Source organism: Pleurodeles waltl, chromosome 7 (assembly GCF_031143425.1).
Source record: "Pleurodeles waltl isolate 20211129_DDA chromosome 7, aPleWal1.hap1.20221129, whole genome shotgun sequence".
Taxonomy (NCBI): domain Eukaryota; kingdom Metazoa; phylum Chordata; class Amphibia; order Caudata; family Salamandridae; genus Pleurodeles; species Pleurodeles waltl.
In genome coordinates, this window is record NC_090446.1 from 63,841,067 (window position 1) to 63,858,700 (window position 17,634).

The following is a 17,634-nucleotide window of genomic DNA, read 5'->3' on the forward strand; positions in this document are numbered from 1 at the left end:
TCACAGCTCAGCTGGTACCCCCCTTGCAATAGTGGGGGTGGGCGGTACTTGCTGAATTTGACTCTGCAGAGTTAAACACAAACTCTGGAAAAACCGGAGAGCTCTGCCAACAGAGGAAATATGGACGTGGGGGAACTCTTTATTAAATGAAAAAAGTATGGCCATGTTGGCTCCCTTATATTCCAACCCCTTTGACCACTGTTTTTGGGAGACTTGGGGGGGTGGGTTTACTCAGACCTCAACAATGCAGGACTCTAAACCTTGCCACCTCAACTTGCCCCCCAACAACCCTATTTATTTGTACCACTGTTGGCTGGTGGTGATGGGCTCAAAGGCCCTCTCCCCAGACAAATAAGACCCAATCCCCTCTTCCACTTGTGGGAAAGTGTGGGAGATATGTTTGCAGTTTAAGTTTAGAAGCATGCTGACAGCTCCGATCAGCTCTGCAGGTCCCTTTACAATATCCTTTATGTTCACAGACCTCTCTGTTAGTAACTGCACAAGGTTGTCCATTCTGAGATTTCATGGTCTTGAACAAGCGTGAGTGGGATGGATGATGGTCAGAGGTCTGCTGGATGGGCTGCTGTGTGGTCATCCCTTACATGACTGTCATTATGATAAGATGTACTCTATCTGCCAGCACTCCAGAGTGACAGCCTAGCTCTGTACTCTATCTGCCAGCACTCTAGAGTGACAGCCTAGCTCTGTACTCTATCTGCCAACACTCCAGAGTGACAGCCACCTAGCTCTGTACTCTATCTGCCAACACTTCAGAGTGACAGCCTAGCTCTGTACTCTATCTGCCAACACTCCAGAGTGACAGCCTAGCTCTGTACTCTATCTGCCAGCACTCCAGAGTGACAGCCTAGCTCTGTACTCTATCTGCCAGCACTCCAGAGTGACAGCCACCTAGCTCTGTACTCTATCTGCCAGCACTCTACAGTGACAGCCTAGCTCTGTACTCTATCTGCCAGCACTCTAGAGTGACAGTCTCCTATCTCTGTACTCTATCTGCCAGCCCTCTACAGCGACAGCCACCTAGCTCTGTACTCTATCTGCCAACACTCCAGAGTGACAGCCACCTAGCTCTGTACTCTATCTGCCAGCACTCTACAGCGACAGCCTAGCTCTGTACTCTATCTGCCAGCACTCTAGAGTGACAGTCTCCTAGCTCTGTACTCTATCTGCCAACACTCCCGAGTGACAGCCTAGCTCTGTACTCTATCTGCCAGCACTCCAGAGTGACAGCCACCTAGCTCTATTCTCTATCTGACACACTATACAGCAAGTGGATCTTAAAGTTTTGCTGTCCGCAGAACCCCAATGAATCACTACAGTAAGCCAGGCACCCCAACTTAAGCAACTACTAAAATGTGATCCTCAAAATAATAAACAAAGCACAGAAAGAAGTATGCATCAAACAAAACGAAAATTCTGAAAGATTTTATGTAATATAGAAATACAAAAATACTAACATCAACATTTTATCTAATTTAGAAACAAAAAACAGTCGCAAACACCCTGAGCTGGTTTGGCAGGCCTCAGGTTAAGCAAGACAGCCAATTATAACTGTACTAATATCTGGTGGCTCTCTATAGGAACAATCCTTTATCAGTGTATGCTATTGGTAGCACTCCAGAGTGACAACCATCCATCGCTGTACTCTCTATGGTGGGTCTCTAGCAAGACAACCATCCCTGTCAGGTGGCTCTCTAGGGTGATAACTGGTGGCACTCTAGACTAACAGGCATCTATCACTATTCTATCTGTTAGCGCCCTAAAGTAAGAGCCGCCTATCACAGCACTCTATCTGCTAGCCCTCCAGAGTGACTGCCACCTATCACTGTGCTCTATCTGGTGGCACTCTGGAGTGACTGCCATCTATCACTGTACTCCATGTGTCAGCCCTCTAGAATGACAGCCACCTATCACTGTACTCTATCTGTTGGCACTCTGGAGTGACAGCCATCTATCACTGTACTCTATGGCCTAGGTTTGGAAGACCCTAGCACCACAGGAGCGTCACTTTTAGTGATGCTTCGGTGGCACTGTGCAGTGCACCACATTTACAAGGTGGCACTACGCCACTTTTTGTGGCCTAATGGCGCCTTGTAAATGTGGGCCTCTTCAATGCAGTTTTGTGCATCAGAGCGGCGTGCAATGTGTGTTGCTGTGGGCGTTTCACTGAAAACACCCATTGCTTTAGATGCTGCTACAGATTTACTAGCAGGCGTAAATCTGTAGCAGCACCAAAAACAAATGCCATCCCAAAGGTGGCGTTAGCATGGCGAAACAATGAGGAATACTTTTATTCCTCCTTGTTTTTGCTTTTTTCCTGTGTGTTGTATTCTGCAGAACACATAGAAAGAGCAAAATGTCATAAATGGTTGTTTATGTGCAAGAGGGTGTCCCGTCCTGAACATAAACAATCATTCAAAAATGACGATTTGATACTTCTATGTGTGCTGCATTTTGCAGCACACATAGACGTACCAAATCACCATTATAGATTGTTTATGTGCAGGAAGGGACACCTTCCTGCACATAAACAATCACTCGCCACAACGCAGGCACCCTTGACTATGGTGCAGGGATGCCTGCGTTAGGGCAGGCTGCTTCATGTAGCGCCGGCTCAGAGGGAAATGCAGGGGTGTACCCTATTCTTGTAAATACGGCGCATCCCTACCTTTCAAAACTGGCGCAGAGTGGCGTTGCTATTTTTGCAGCACCGCCCTGCACCCATTTCTTGTAGATCTGACCCGACGTGTCAGCCCTCTAGAATGACAGCAGCATATCACAGTACTCTATCTGCTATCCCTCTAGAATGACAGCCACCGATCACTGTATTCTATCTGTTGGCCCTCAAGAATGACAGCCACCTATCACTGGGCTCTATCTGGTGGCACTCTGGAGTGACAGCCATCTATCACTGTTCTCCGTGTGTCAGCCCTCTAGAATGACAGCAGCATATCACTGTACTCTATCTGCTATCCCTCTAGAATGACAGCCACCTATCACTTTACTCTATCTTGTGGCACTCTGGAGTGACAGCCATATATCACTGTACTCCATGTGCCAGCCCTCTAGAATGACAGCTGCATATCACTGTACTCTATCTGCTAGCCCTCTAGAGGGACAGCAGCATATCACTGTATCATATCTATTGGCCCTCTAGAATGACAGCCACCTATCACTGTGCTCTATCTGGTGGCACTCTGGAGTGACTGCCATATATCACTGTACTGTATGTGTCAGTCCTCTAGAATGACATCAGTCTATCACTGTACTCTGTCTGCTGTCCTTCTAGAGGGACAGTCACCTATCACTGTACTCTACATGTCAGCATTCTTGGATTATATCCTCTTAATTCTCTACTCTATCTGCTAGCACTGTAGAGTGACAGCCACCTATCACTGTACTCTATCTTGTGGCACTCTGGAGTGACTGCAGTATATCACTGTACTCCATGTGTCAACCGTCTAGAATGACAGCAGCATATCACTGTACTCTATCTGCTATCCCTCTAGAGGGACAGTCACCTATCACTGTACTCTACATGTCCGCACTCTTGGATTATATCCTCTTAATTCTGTACTCTATCTGCTAGCACTCTAGAGTGACAGCCACCTATCACTGTACTCTATTTTGTGGCACTCTGGAGTGACTGCCATATATCACTGTACTCCACGTGTCAGCCCTCTAGAATGACAGCAGCATATCACTGTACTCTATCTGCTATCCCTCTAGAGTGACAGCCACCTATCAATGTACTCTATCTGCTAGCCCTCTAGAGTGACAGCCACCTATCACTGTACTCTATCTTGTGGCACTCTGGAGTGACTGCCATATACCACTGTACTCCATGTGTCAGCCCTCTAGAATGACAGCAACATATCACTGTACTGTATTTGCTATCCCTCTAGAGTGACAGCAGCATATCACTGTATTCTATCTGTTGGCCCTCTAGAATGACAGCCACCTATCACTGTGCTCTATCTGCTGTCCCTCTAGAGTGACAGTCACCTATCACTGTACTCTATCTGCTATCCCTCTAGAGTGACAGCCACCGATCACTGTACTCTATCTGCTATCCCTCTAGAGTGACAGCCACCGATCCCTGTACTCTACATGTCAGCCCTCTTGGATCATATCCTCTTAATTCTGTACTCTGCTAGCACTCTAAAGTGATAGCCATCCATCTATGACTGTGCTAGTTGTGTGAGAGTGAGGCCTGGCTGATTCCAGCAGGGGTCCGGGCTTTGATACAACACCCTGGGAATCATGTTAATGCCAAAGGGGATCCATACCCATCAAAGGCAGGGCTTAATTTGAGCCGGTGGTTTCTGGTGCTTGGCACCGTCACTTTATTGTTAATACCTGCACACATGACAGCCTGCCACGTGATGCTGCTGTTTGCCTAATTTTGTGAGGAGCACAACACCTGTTGTTTAATAATTCACTATACATTAAAATGACTAATATCTGCCACTCGAAGCTGTGAGAATAGCTTGGGCGGCTGGTATTAGTATTTTTCATTTAGATTTGAAGTCTGCACTGTCACACTTGCAGGAGTGTGAGGGTTAGTTGTGTTGATACTGCCATTGGAAGCGCTGACGGCGGCAGCTGGTCCTGCAGGCTGCAGTAGCTCCCCGACAATGGCCATGGCACTCATTGTTTTATACAAATTAAGCACTGATCACGGGTCCACTGAAGGATTGTGCATGTACCTGTAAACAATGCCCTTGTGTTATTACAACTTTACAGAGCTTGGTTTCTCTCCTGGTCCCTTCCTCTCACCTGCTTCTCACTTCCTGCTGCTTAGAATTGGTAACTGAGCAGCTCAGTGGACTTCTGGGAAGCTACTGTCCAGGGCAGAAGCAGTGCTTGTTGAGTCCCAACCCCCTCAAGCCATCCAATCCAAAGGGATCATTTTAGCAAAAGCAGGATTTTTGGGTGGGTGGGGGTGCTGCGGAGCTGAATGGCAACCATCATGCGTTCGTTGACTTTCTGGTGATACTCCTGCCTGTGGTCTGGGAGTTTTCACGCAAGGGCTTTACAGGACCCCTGGCAGGAAGTCAGCACTGCCATGGCTAAATCTGGAGCCAAATTCATAACGAGAAGATGCAAAACCACAAGTCCCAGATGGCAAAGTGCTGGGGCTAAAATGGCGGAGCTGGCTAAATGCATGACAGGAGATGGACTCTGCTAGCTGGGTCTTTAATGTCAGCTGCCACCCGTGCTGTGGGGTTGCTGTGGTGTTCCACGAGGCGTGCCTTGGTCGGAGTTAAGGCTTTGTAGCTCCAATGACACATGATGCCTGGTGCAGTTGAAGAGTTTGAGGTATCACACTCTATGGTGGGGCTTATTTGTCGTTCCTGTTGACGTAACCAGACATCTCAGGTGTATCAGCTCCCTGCCTGAGCAGGTTTGTGTTTTGCATTTTGCATTACTTTCTAGGCCTTGTAAGCCTAAGGTTATAATACATAAAGTGCACTACAAGTCCCAGAATGCAAAGCACAAACCGAGACTGGATGAGCGATGGATCCAGGAATCTTGAGAACTCTGACAGAGCACTGGGGTGTGTGTATGGGGGGGTGGCTTGTTTTCGTAGCTGTGCAGTAGGAAGTTAACCCGGTGCACGGGAAGTGAACATCGTGTGACAAGCACACGAGTCCCCAGGCCAGCCCCATCAATGGGATTTTCTTGCCAAGCTTTATGACGAACTCACTAGGCCTGCGGTGCAGGAGCTCAGAATGTTAATCCTCTGGGTACGGCTGGCGCGGGGACTCTTTGTCGGGTCTCAATGTTTCAGTCACAACAATTTCTTCAGTCTCAAAACGAGGAAAAGAGTAGTGTGAATGAGGGCAGTTTATCGGGGGCAGTGATTTTTTTTTTAACAAACTGCACTCGGCGGGGGCAGGATGTTTTTCAACATTACAGGTAACGTCTGGGGGGCAGGGGGTGGTAAGGGGCATCTGAAAGAACAGCTTCAAGATACAGAGAGCCGCTACTGCTCTGTGTTTCTGAGCTGTGCCACCTAGAATCTATGCTCCGAGCTGTGTCGTGTACAGCTCAAGCTCCAACCTGTGTGAATAAGAGGGGATGCTCCGAGCTGTGTAACCTACAGCTCATGTTCCAACCTGTGTGAACAAGAGCTGATGCTCTGAGCTGTGTCATGTACAGCTCATGCTCCAACCTGTGTGAACAAGAGCCGATGCCCTGAGCTGTGTCATATACAGCTCAAGCTCCAACCTGTGTGAACAAGAGCGCATGCTCCGAGCTATGTCACCTGCAGCTCATTCTCCAACCTGTGTGAATGAGAGTTGAACCTCTGAGCTGTGTCACATTGAGCTCATGCTCCATGTGTGACGGAGAACTGATGCTCCGTGATGTCACCTGCAGCTCATTCTCCAACCTGTGTGAATAAAAGCTGACGCTCTGAGATGTGTCACATAGAGCGCATGCTCCATGTGTGACTGAGAACTGATGCTCTGAGCTGTGTTACATAGAGCTCATGCTTCAATATGAGTGAATGAGACATGATGCTCCAAGCTGTCACCTGCAGATCACTCTCCAACCTGTGTGAATAAAAGCTGACGCTCTGAGCTGTGTCACATAGAGCGCATGCTCCATGTGTGACTGAGAACTGATGCCCTGAGCTGTGTCACATAGAGCTCATGCTCCATGTGTGACTGAGAACTGATGCTCTGAGCTGCGTTACATAGAGCTCATTCTCTAATATGAGTGAATGAGACCTGATGCTCCAAGCTGTGTCACCTGCAGCTCATGCTCCGACCTGTGTGGATAACAACTGATGCTCTCAGCTGTGTCATTTGCTGGTGATGCTCCAACCTGTGTGAATAAGAGATGCTGCTGCTGTGAGCTGTGTGAGCTCATGCTCCAACCTGTGTGAATCAGAGCCGAGCTTCTCAGCTGTGTTACATAGAGCTCATGCTCCAATATGAGTGAATGAGAGTTGATGGTCCGAGCTGTGTCACCCGCAGCTCATGGTCCGACCTGTCTGGATAAGAGCTGATTCTCTGAGCACACGCTCCATGCTGTGTCACTTTGGAGGTCACGCTCTGAGCTACTTCAGTGTCCTGAACTCTGGGCCGGATTTAGAGTTTGATGGACATGTTACTCAGTCTCTAGTGTAGGATACCCCGCCTGCCGTATCATGATTTCCATTGGAAATAATGGGATTGTAATATGGCAGACGGGATATCTGTTACCTTTGTGAAGGAGTAAAACCCCCTCCCCAAACTCCAAAATAGGCCCTTAGTTTAATACAGGGGGGTTACTCTGTCACAACAGTGACGGAGATCATGTCCGCCGAAATATAAAGCCCATAGGATATAATGGGATTTATATTTCAGTGGACGGGATATCTGTTACCGTTGAGATGGAGTAACCCGTCTGCCAAAACCTAAATCAGCCCTATTTCATCTTGTCATCTAGAGCCCATGCTCCAAGCTGTGTCACACTGAGCTCATGCACTGAGCTGTGTCACATAGAGCTCATGCACTGAATGTGTCTCCTAGAGCTCATGCACTGAGCTGTGTCACATAGAGCTCATGCACTGAGCTGTGTCTCCTAAAGCTCATGCACTGAGCTGTCTCCTAGAGCTCATGCACTGAGCTGTGTCACATAGAGCTCATGCACTGAGCTGTGTCTCCTAGAGCTCATGCACTGAGCTGTGTCACACAGAGCTCATGCACTGAGCTGTGTCACACTGAGCTCATGCACTGAGCTGTGTCACATAGAGCTCATGCACTGAGCTGTGGCACACAGAGCTCATTCATGCACTGAGCTGTGTCACACAGAGCTCATGCACTGAGCTGTGTCTCCTAGAGCTCATGCACTGAGCTGTGTCACAAAGAGCTCATGCACCGAGCTGTGTCACACAGAGCTCATGCACTGAGCTGTGTCACATAGAGCTCATGCACTCAGCTCTGTCACATACAGCTTGTGCACTGAGCTGCATCACATTGAACTCATGCCCTGAGCTGTGTAACGTAGATCTCATGCCCTGAGCTGTGCACATAGAGCACATGCACTGAGCTGTGTCACACAGAGTTCATGCCCTGAGCTGTGTCACATAGAGCTCGTGCACCGAGCTGTGTCACTTAGAGCTCATTCCCTGAGCTGTGTCACATAAGCTGTGTCATATAAAGCTTGTGCACGAGCTGTGTCACATAAAGCTTGTGCACTGAGCTGTGTCACATAGGGCTCGTACCCTGAGCTGTGTCACATAGAGCTCGTGCACCAAGCTGTGTTACATAAAGCTTGTGCACTGAGCTGTGTCACATAGGGCTCGTACCCTGAGCTGTGTCACATAGAGCTCGTGCACCGAGCTGTGTTACATAAAGCTTGTGCACCGAGCTGTGTCACATAAAGCTTGTGCACTGAGCTGTGTCACATAGGGCTCGTACCCTGAGCTGTGTCACATAGAGCTTGTGCACCGAGCTGTGTCACATAAAGCTTGTGCACAGAGCTGTATCACATAAAGCTTGTGCACTGAGCTGTGTCACATAGAGCTCATGCCCTGAGCTGTGTCACATAGAGCTCATGCACTGAGCTGTGTCACATAAAGCTCGTGCACAGAGCTGTGTCACATAGAGCTCATGCACTGAGCTGTGTCACTTAGAGCCCATGCTCTGAGTTCTGTCACATATAGCTCATGCCCTGAGCTCTGTCACAATATCGCTGGACCTGAATGGGCTACAACATGGTTTAAATGGTGCAAGGATGAGGACAACCTTCTTCGGGCAATGGAGCTGCAGTCTATATTGGGAGTTTGAAGATGGGCTGGTTCCTGATGTAGGTGTTTTGTGGTTTACAACCCAGACGGCTTGACTCTGTTCCCACTGCCTTAGAGACAAGCAACAGCACATTACTGAGTGGTTCCTGCGCTCCCTAAAAAAATGGGTTGGTTTGTGGTCTCCTCCGCCTACTAGGCTTCATTGAGGCACCTAGGAAGGAGGATGTGTAGGCTGGTATTCCAAACATGGCCAAAGACATCTTTCCCAAAATAAAGTCTACATTCTTTGTGACTGGCCACACAGAGTCTGAAATAAATCACTAATCTCTACCCTGTTCATGGTCTTTGTCACACAGCATCATATAGTCACAAGTAATAGATCGTGTGGTGCATGCATGACACCACAATAGAAGGCTTCAGTTTGCAAAGATAGACTTCACAGCTTCAACTACGCATTTGGCGCTGATGTCAAACATGTTCAGGAGTTCATTCGGCTTCCCACTTTGTGGCACACGGTTCACAGCAAATTAATGGAGATGCTGCATGTTACACAGCATTACCTATACACTAAGGGTAGTAGGTCCAACAACACAACACAAATGTAGTTCATAACAGAAACACACAACACCAAATATTCAAGATCTAATGAAGAAAACAGCATCACATATGTATTGTATCACTGATGTGGACAAATTAGATCTCATTTAAATTGTGCCAGGGATCCTGCCAGGTGGCTGTGACCTCTGCTCACCTGGCAGAACACTACCCTGTAGGATTATAAGATCTCCAGGGACCCAGTAGGGATCTATGAGTGTTCAGGAGTGAGGACTCTGTGGCTCCATGGGAGGCACTGATTCTTTGCCAAGTAGGTGCCATGCTTGATGGGACATAACAAAGGTCTTGGCGCGCTGAGAGTTTTCTCGGTGCGCATGGGTTCTACTGTGTGATTTCAGTACCTCAGACTGACACATCTTGCATGTCAGTTAAACTCATGTTGCTTGCCTCACCCTACGCATGGGGAGAAACTGCATTTGTGACTTGGCGATGCTGAGGTGGACGGCCTGCTGGGTGAGGGTTATCTCCCGGTGTGGTAGACTGGGGCAGTGGCACAAGGAGTTTGCTAAAACTGCACATCAACCGTTTTACAGCGAATGCTCCAGTCTGTGGACCTTTAAATGCCCCCCATGCGTTTTAAGAGGAAAACGAACCTGAGATTGCCTCTTTCTTTTTGAAACAGCACCTGTCCTCATTGCCCTCCAGAGAGTACACATGTGAGACCTCTCTGCAGCCCCTCCCAGTCTGACCTCCCGCCCCTGTCTGACACCACCTACCCACACACAACATTGTACTGCCAGCCTCAGCCCACCTGACTATAGGTTTGGCCAAGGCAGCTGTGGAGCAATGTTTGCTTTGGCTGAGAGTGGAGGGCACGGATTTTGCATGTGAGGAGAGCACTCTGCGCTCCCCTTAGGGCAACCTCATGCTGGAAAGTTTAGTCATAGTCCAAGCACAGGCTGGTGGCTGGGAACTACGAGGCCTATTAGTGGGGGGGGCAGGTGAGGCTACGTTTTATGGGGGACATGAAGCTTTAGGGACACTGTGGCATTGGGTGAAGCGCTAAGCGAAAGTAATACCCAGTAAGGACATTTGTTGATAAGCTTGGAGGGCTGCAGTGTGGTCACTCATAAGCCTCCTGAAGTACTTCCCCCATCCCATTCCATATTAGGCTTTCGATGTAGGCCAACTCGACTGAGCTGTTGATGGTCTTCATGTCTTCATTCCTATCCTCCTAGGTGGCTTCTCTAGTAGGAAAGGGCTGGTTGGTTGGCCCGTAAGGCAGCCAAAACGTTAGATTCCTTCTTGGTGATTCCACAGTGGTAGAGAACAAGCATGCATTGCCCCACTCTGTAACCCTTTGAGCTACATTATGCCTGCACCAGGAATAATGTATGCAAAGGGGGCGTTCCCCTGTTAGGGGAGCCGGAAAAATGACGTAAGGATATCTATGAGATTTCCTTGTGCCACTTTGTATGGCACTTTTACAGCCTGCTCAAGAGCAGGCGTTAAAAGGGGGCTTACATTCTTTAAAATGGGCCCCTATGTACTCTGTAGGAGTAGCACCAATATTTTGGCACTACTCCTGCAGAGTACACCAATAGCGTCATGACAAATGGCGCTATTGCCCCCTACCTTGCGCCATGGTACTTTAAATACGGAGCACACATGGTCGCGGTAGGGGCATGCTAAGGGGCTCAGGGAAAGCTGCGCTGCCCTCAGTGCAGTGCCACTTTCCATAAATCTTGCCCATTGTATGATATCTTACCTCAAGGCACATAGCATTGCCCGCAAACAAGGTTGGCCTGGAGGCCCCAAGGTTAACATCAATTGAAAAGTAAGAGCACATTAGTTGGCTGGAGTACAGTCCAGCAGTAAGGGGTTGCCAACTTATCAGTTTTTGCTGAAGCTAACATTGTTATCTCAATATTTGTGCTGTAAATAACCAATGTTGCAATTATCCAGTTTGAGGGCTCCCAGTTTATTGACCATGGAGAGGAGAAAGGCTTAGGTGGTTTTGGCAGGTTTCAGTCTCATGACCTGAAGTTCATCACAGTGATTGGTTAACTAATTCAGTTAACTTGGCAAGAATAGTTATGGTTTTCATATCTGTTGTTTTGAAGGAAAACAGACACACACTAATTTGCATTCATATGGAGCCCATATGTAATAACAAATAACAAATATTACGTGTAGTGCCTAATAATGCAGCTGTTATTTGAGCAACCAAAATACTGCTACTCCTACTATTAATGATAACACTAATAAGGTTTACAATTTTTATAATAATATTATTGATGATCATTTTAATGCTGTCTACCTGGCATCCCTTTCAGGCATTACATGCTGCTGGTCCCCACTGTGCTCCATGGCACTCACACAGAGAAGGCATGCGTGGTCCTCGCGCACCTGAATGAGTCGCTCACGCTGAGCGTCACTCTGGAGCACCCGACGCAGAACGTCAGCCTTGATCATGACTTTACTGCAGGAAAGGACATATTGCACTGCTGGGATCTGAAGGTAAGTGGAAGCCAGCAGGGCATAGACTAGCATGTAGAACAAAAGTTGTGTTACTGCCTCACAATCCATATGCCTTGATCCCCTGCTTTGGCCTTGAATCTGGGGTAAAAGCCCTTCATAAAGGGCTGCAGAAGAGGTGCTCTTGACAATAATCTGTCACATTATATAGCCATTTTAAAACCTGTCTCAGATGTCAAACACAGACCCACCTCTCTAACAAAAGAAACTTAAGAGTCGCACTAGTTCATCATTCCACTGATCGGGTCCTACCCCTTGGTGAGCCCATCCTCTCTGGTTTCCCAGCCCTCATGCCTCTTGAAATGAGCATCATTCCAAAGATTTCACAGCTGCTCCCACCTGATCCACAGTCCTTCTGAGACTTCTGTCTCTTCAGCCTCCTCATGAGGACTCTTCATGTTGCATGAAAGCCCTTCAGTCTGCTGCCAGTGCTATGTGTTAAACACCCCTTAAATACCAGACTGGTCCTACCATGCTTGGTCCTATTCGAATCCTCTTAAAGAATCCTCACCCTTCCTGGTCCACTGTCTCTAACCCCATTCCATTCTACTAGCCTCCCTTTTACCATCTGTGGTGCGTTAGCAAACAGGGTCCAAAAAGGATATAATTTAGGAACCCCAGCACCTCTTTAACCCCTTCGCTGCCAGGCCTTTTCCCCCTCAGGTGGCAGGCCTTTTTTTGGCTATTTGGGGCAGTTCACGCTTAGGCCCTCATAATGTTTTGTTCACATTAGCTACCCATGCCAAATTTGCATCCTTTTCTTCCAACATCCTAGGGATTCTAGAGGTACCCAGAGTTTGTGGGTTCCCTTGGAGGAGATCAAGAAATTAGCCAAAATATAGCAAAAAATTATTATTATTGTTTTTAAATGGGAAGAAAGGGCTGCAGAAGAAGGCTTGTGTTTTTTCCCCTGAAAATGGCATCAACAATGGGTTTGTGGTGCTAAAATCACCATTGTCCCATCTTTCAGAAACAGGCAGAGTTGAATCAGAAAACCACATTTTTCAACACAATTTTGGCATTTTATTTGGACATACCTGTTTTTACTATTTTTTGTGCATTCACCCTCCTTCCAATTAGTGAGAGAAACAGGCATGAAATCAATGCTGGATCCTGGACAGCTAAACATTTCTGAAAAGTAGACAAAATTCTGAATTTAGCAAGGGGTAATTTGTGTAGATCCTACAAGGTTTTCCTACAGAAAATAACAGCTAACATAAAACAATACTGAAACTGAGGTGATAAAAACAGCTATTTCTATCACGTTTTACTCTGTAACTTTGTCCGGTGATTTCAGAATTTCAAAACTAATATACATTACATCTGCTGGACTCTTCTGGTTGCGAGGCTATATAGGGCTTGTAGGTTCATCAAAACCCTAAGTATCCAGAGCCAATAAAGGAGCTGCACCTTGCAATGGGTTTTCATTTTATACCGGGTATACAGCAATTCATGTTAGTGAAATATAAAGACTGAAAAATAGGTATCAAGGAAACCTTTGTAGTTTTAAAATGAGCAGAAGATAAGGTGTTGACAAGCAGTGGTTATGTGCACATCTCTGATTTCTCTGGTCCCCACCCTAGCATGTGAGTTATAGGACATTCCTCAAATAGTCATCTTTTTACACATTGTGTTAAATTTTAAGGAACAAATGTAGAGAAAGACAAGGGGCAATAACACTTGTTCTTCTATTCTGTATTCCTCCAGGTCTGCCGATAAAAATGGTACCTTACTTGCATGGGTAGGCTCAATGCCCGCGTCAGGAAACGCAACAGGGACACATCACATTTTCACATTGAAATCTGACATGTTTTTTTTCAAAGTGCCTAGCTGTGGATTTTGGCATCTAGCTCATCCGGCACCTAGGAAGACCTAGCAAACCTGGACATTTCTGCAAAATAGACACATAGGAGGGGGGAACCTGTGGCACTTTCACTAGGTTCTGTTATGCAGAATTCTTTACAAACCTCAACATTTGGCAAATAAACACTTTTTCCTCACATTTCAGTGATAGAATGTTCTGGAATCTGAGGGGAGCCACAAACTTCAATCTACCCAGTGTTTCCCCAGGTCTCCCGATAGAAATGGTACCTCACTTGTGTGGGTAGGCCTAGTGCCTGTGACAGGAAATGCCCCAAAACACTATGTGGACACATCAAAATTATCAAATACAAACAACCTGTTTTTACAGTGGGGCTGGGGGGGAGGGAGGCACCTGCGCTTTTGTCCTGGGATCAGCAGCCATCTAGGGAAACTGACCAAACCCTAACATTCCTGAAAACTAGACATCTGAGGGAGTCCAGGGCGGTTTGACCTGCGTGGATCCTCCAGTGTTTTCTTACACAGAATCCTCAGCAAATCTCAAATTTAGCTAAAAAAATCTAATTTTCCCCACATTTCTGTATGGGATCACCGCACCAGCACAAATTTCCTACCACCCAATAATCCTCTCACCCACCCGGTAAAAATTATGCCTCACTTGTGTAGGTAGGCCAAGTGCCTAGGACAGGAAAGAGCCAAAAACATGTCAACAATGAGAAGGAACCAACTGGGGTCCAAAAGGGCAGTTTGAAAAAAATAGTTTTTAGGCTGACAAGTGGGGCAGAAATTTCATTGGTATAGATCTGACAATGCTGGGTGGTAGGAATTTTGTGTATTCCTGCAGATTCCAGAAGGTTCCATCACAAAAATGTGGGAAATATGTGTGACTTCAAGCAACGTTGGAGGTTTGCAGGGCATAGGGGGTAAGAAAATGGTGTGGGGTGCATGTGAAGCACACCACCCTGGACTCACCCAGATGTTTATTCTTCAGATGTATCTAAGTCTTGTAGATTTTTCTACATCCCAAAGTCCAAAAATTGCAGCCCTAACCATTCCAAGTGAGATGATTTTGAGAGTTAGATAAGCTCTCATGGCCCAAATGTAAAACCAAAACACAAAATAATCAAATGTCCTCTTACTTGCTGTGGGATAAGATGTTTTAGTGTTTGTGGGGAGAGCTGAAGGACTATTACCCCCTTCAGTTGGGGTGGAGGCATAACCACACCCATACAGGTTGGTAGCTACCACCCGACTATTAATTGCCCCATCTGCCCACCTGTGGGCAGAACAACTTTGTCCCCATTTATTTGGGGTGGTGGTATAGCCATACCCCACCCTCTTTAAAAAAAAAAAAATCTTCCCTGGTCTCAGTTGTGCTTTCTGCCCCCTTTGGGGGCAGATGGACCTTACAAAAATAGGCTGATCTGCCCCTAAAGGGGGCAGAAAAGGACCACAATAATGTGCCCCCATGGGGAGTGACCCTTGCCCAAGGGGCTGTCCCCCCAATCAAAACACACACGCCAATCCCTGGTGCCTAAGTGGTTTCTGTCCCCCCTGGGGGCCGATTAGCCTAAGACAAATAGGCTGATCTGCCCCCAAGGGGGGCGTAAATGGCCTAAAATAAATTTGCCCCCCCCCCGGAGTTTCCCTTGCCTAAGGGGTCTCTCCCCTTGAGTAAAATTGTCCTAAAGAAAAAATCCCTGTGTCTAGTGGTTTCTGCCCCGTAGGCTGATCTACCCCCAAGGGGGCAGAAATGGCCTAAAGACAATTTGCCACCCAGGGGAGGGACCCAAGCCTAAGGGGTCGCTCCCCACGTGTGAACAATTAAAAAAATTGCCCTGGGGGCAGATCAACCTAATTACAATAGGCAGAAACGGCCTTAAAAAAATGCCTCCCAGTGGAGCGACCCTTGCTCAAGGGGTCGCTCCCCTTCATCATATACATAAAAAAAAAACACTCCCTGGTGTCTAGTGGGCATTTCTGCAGCCCAATCACTTCACAATCGGGCTGCAGAAATGCTCAGAGAGACATCATAGGAAAGGAAAGGCCTTTCTTTTCCTTTGATGCCTCTCCCGCCCCAGCCAGTGATCAGAAGAGAAATGCAAAGCATTTCTCTTCCTATCCACGCTGGAAGTTCAGCGAGGTGGGGGCGGCCTCTGATGAGGCCAGCACGCAATTGTACGCTATTGTCATCAGACGCCACTGGGGGGGTTGGGGTGGGTGGGGGTGGAAGGTTAAGTGATTCCCCTTCCATCCCTGTCAATGGGAGGTGGGTGCGAGGCCCTCAAGGGGGAGTGCTAGCACTTCTGCCGAGGACCTATACGTGGACGAGGTGAGCGCCACGACAGCGGACGTAACTACCTTGCCCCGGGCACCCGAGGGGTTAAATGTTGTAAATATGTCAGCATGCCCCACACTGCATGCTAAAACTTTGAGGATCTTTGCCTTCCTTTTAGCTTAATCAATGACTGCTGGCTTTAATTGCTGCCTCTAGACATGTCTCAGAAGTAGGGGTATCTGTTACCTTGGTCTATTGGCAACCCACCTGCTCCAAGGCCATCTTAGCTTTTTCATTCAGTGCACACCCAAATCATGCACTAGATTATGTTGTCTCAATAAATAAAGCACAAGGGCTGGACTCTCATCTTTTATCTCTAATAACCCTGATAAACAAAGACCGAATTTATGAAGCAATGAAGGCCACATTTTTCAGGATGGTGGACAAAATTATGTGCCTAGGAAAGGCCAATTATGAAACATAATGCAGCACAATCTGTGATTGTATTATATATTAATTTTGTAATTTCCACATTTATGAATATTGTTTGGGCAAAGAGGCATCTCTTTAATGCCTGTTTAGAACCTAAATGAAGCAAACAGAAACCTAAAAATCTTGAGGTAACAGGGCTTATTTATGAGAGGCTTGGCTGCTGGAGCATCGCTTTTTCTGCCAAAACCACGCCAGCACAATGGGAGTGGATAGGAATGCACTGTAGTGCATAAATATGGTGCATTCCTGCCCTTTTTCTTTGGTGTAGGGCAGTGCAGAAAGTTGACTTGTGGTGCTTCCAGATGGTCCCCGCTATTAAGGGCCAGCGTTTACAAAGGGTCTGCCATTGGGACATTTTGGTGTCTTCTTTTAATTACAAAAAAAATCTCTTTGTTCTAGTAGATCAAAAACACCAAAACAGTCAAAATAACAATAACATAAACCTAGGGGACCAAACCAAAAACTGCACTTTGTCAAGCGTGAAAAATTACTAAAGTGACTCCGCTCATGTACTAAAAAATGCAATTCAATATCCCTCAGCCAGGGATCTCAGCCTCTCCTATCTTTTCAGTGGAGAAATCTCTGCCACAGTGACAGAGATCTCCTCAATTGTAAATCTACGCTTTAGTAGTAAATTTTGGAGGGAAAAGAGGAAGTGGCTGGAAAATAGGAAATGGTTAGTAAAATGTAAATTAGCACTTGTATAGCGCACTACTCACCCGTTAGGGTCTCAAGGCGCTGTACTCATACCGCTATGGAACCCCTCCTGGCTTTTCCCTGTGAGGCGCCCACTCCTGAGCACCCCCAGGGTGAAGCCAGGCATCCAAGCGCTTTTGGGGCCGTTGTGGCGATTAAGCAAGCTATTGCCCAGAGTTGGACCCATGAATTAGATTAGGCACAGAGACGAGAATTATCTGGTCAAGGGGAATTGAGCCTGATAGAGCGGTCCGTAGTAATAATTTACCTGTGTTCGGACGCTCTTTAGGCCGATGAATCTTTTGACTAAGTGGGAACTCTCTGTACTCTTAATTGATCAATTTCATCAAAATCAATAATCAATAACGTACATAAGCAATACCCTGCTCAACATAACACTTAACAATTAATCCAGAATACATTTCGGCGAACCCTGACCTTTCAGTCAGGAATAACCACACCAGTTTATTCAAAGTTAGTGAATTTTATTTCC

General features: G+C 46.9%; 1 protein-coding gene across 1 annotated transcript in view; it reads left to right on the top strand.

Moving 5' to 3' along the window:
* LOC138303635 (alpha-2-macroglobulin-like) overlaps positions 1-17,634 on the top strand; it is a 168,610-nt gene that overhangs the window by 3,304 nt on the left and 147,672 nt on the right. Inside the window, exon 2 of the mRNA XM_069242932.1 lies at positions 11,653-11,836. Coding sequence (XP_069099033.1) covers positions 11,653-11,836 — 184 coding nt within the window. The remainder of the gene's footprint in view (positions 1-11,652; positions 11,837-17,634) is intronic.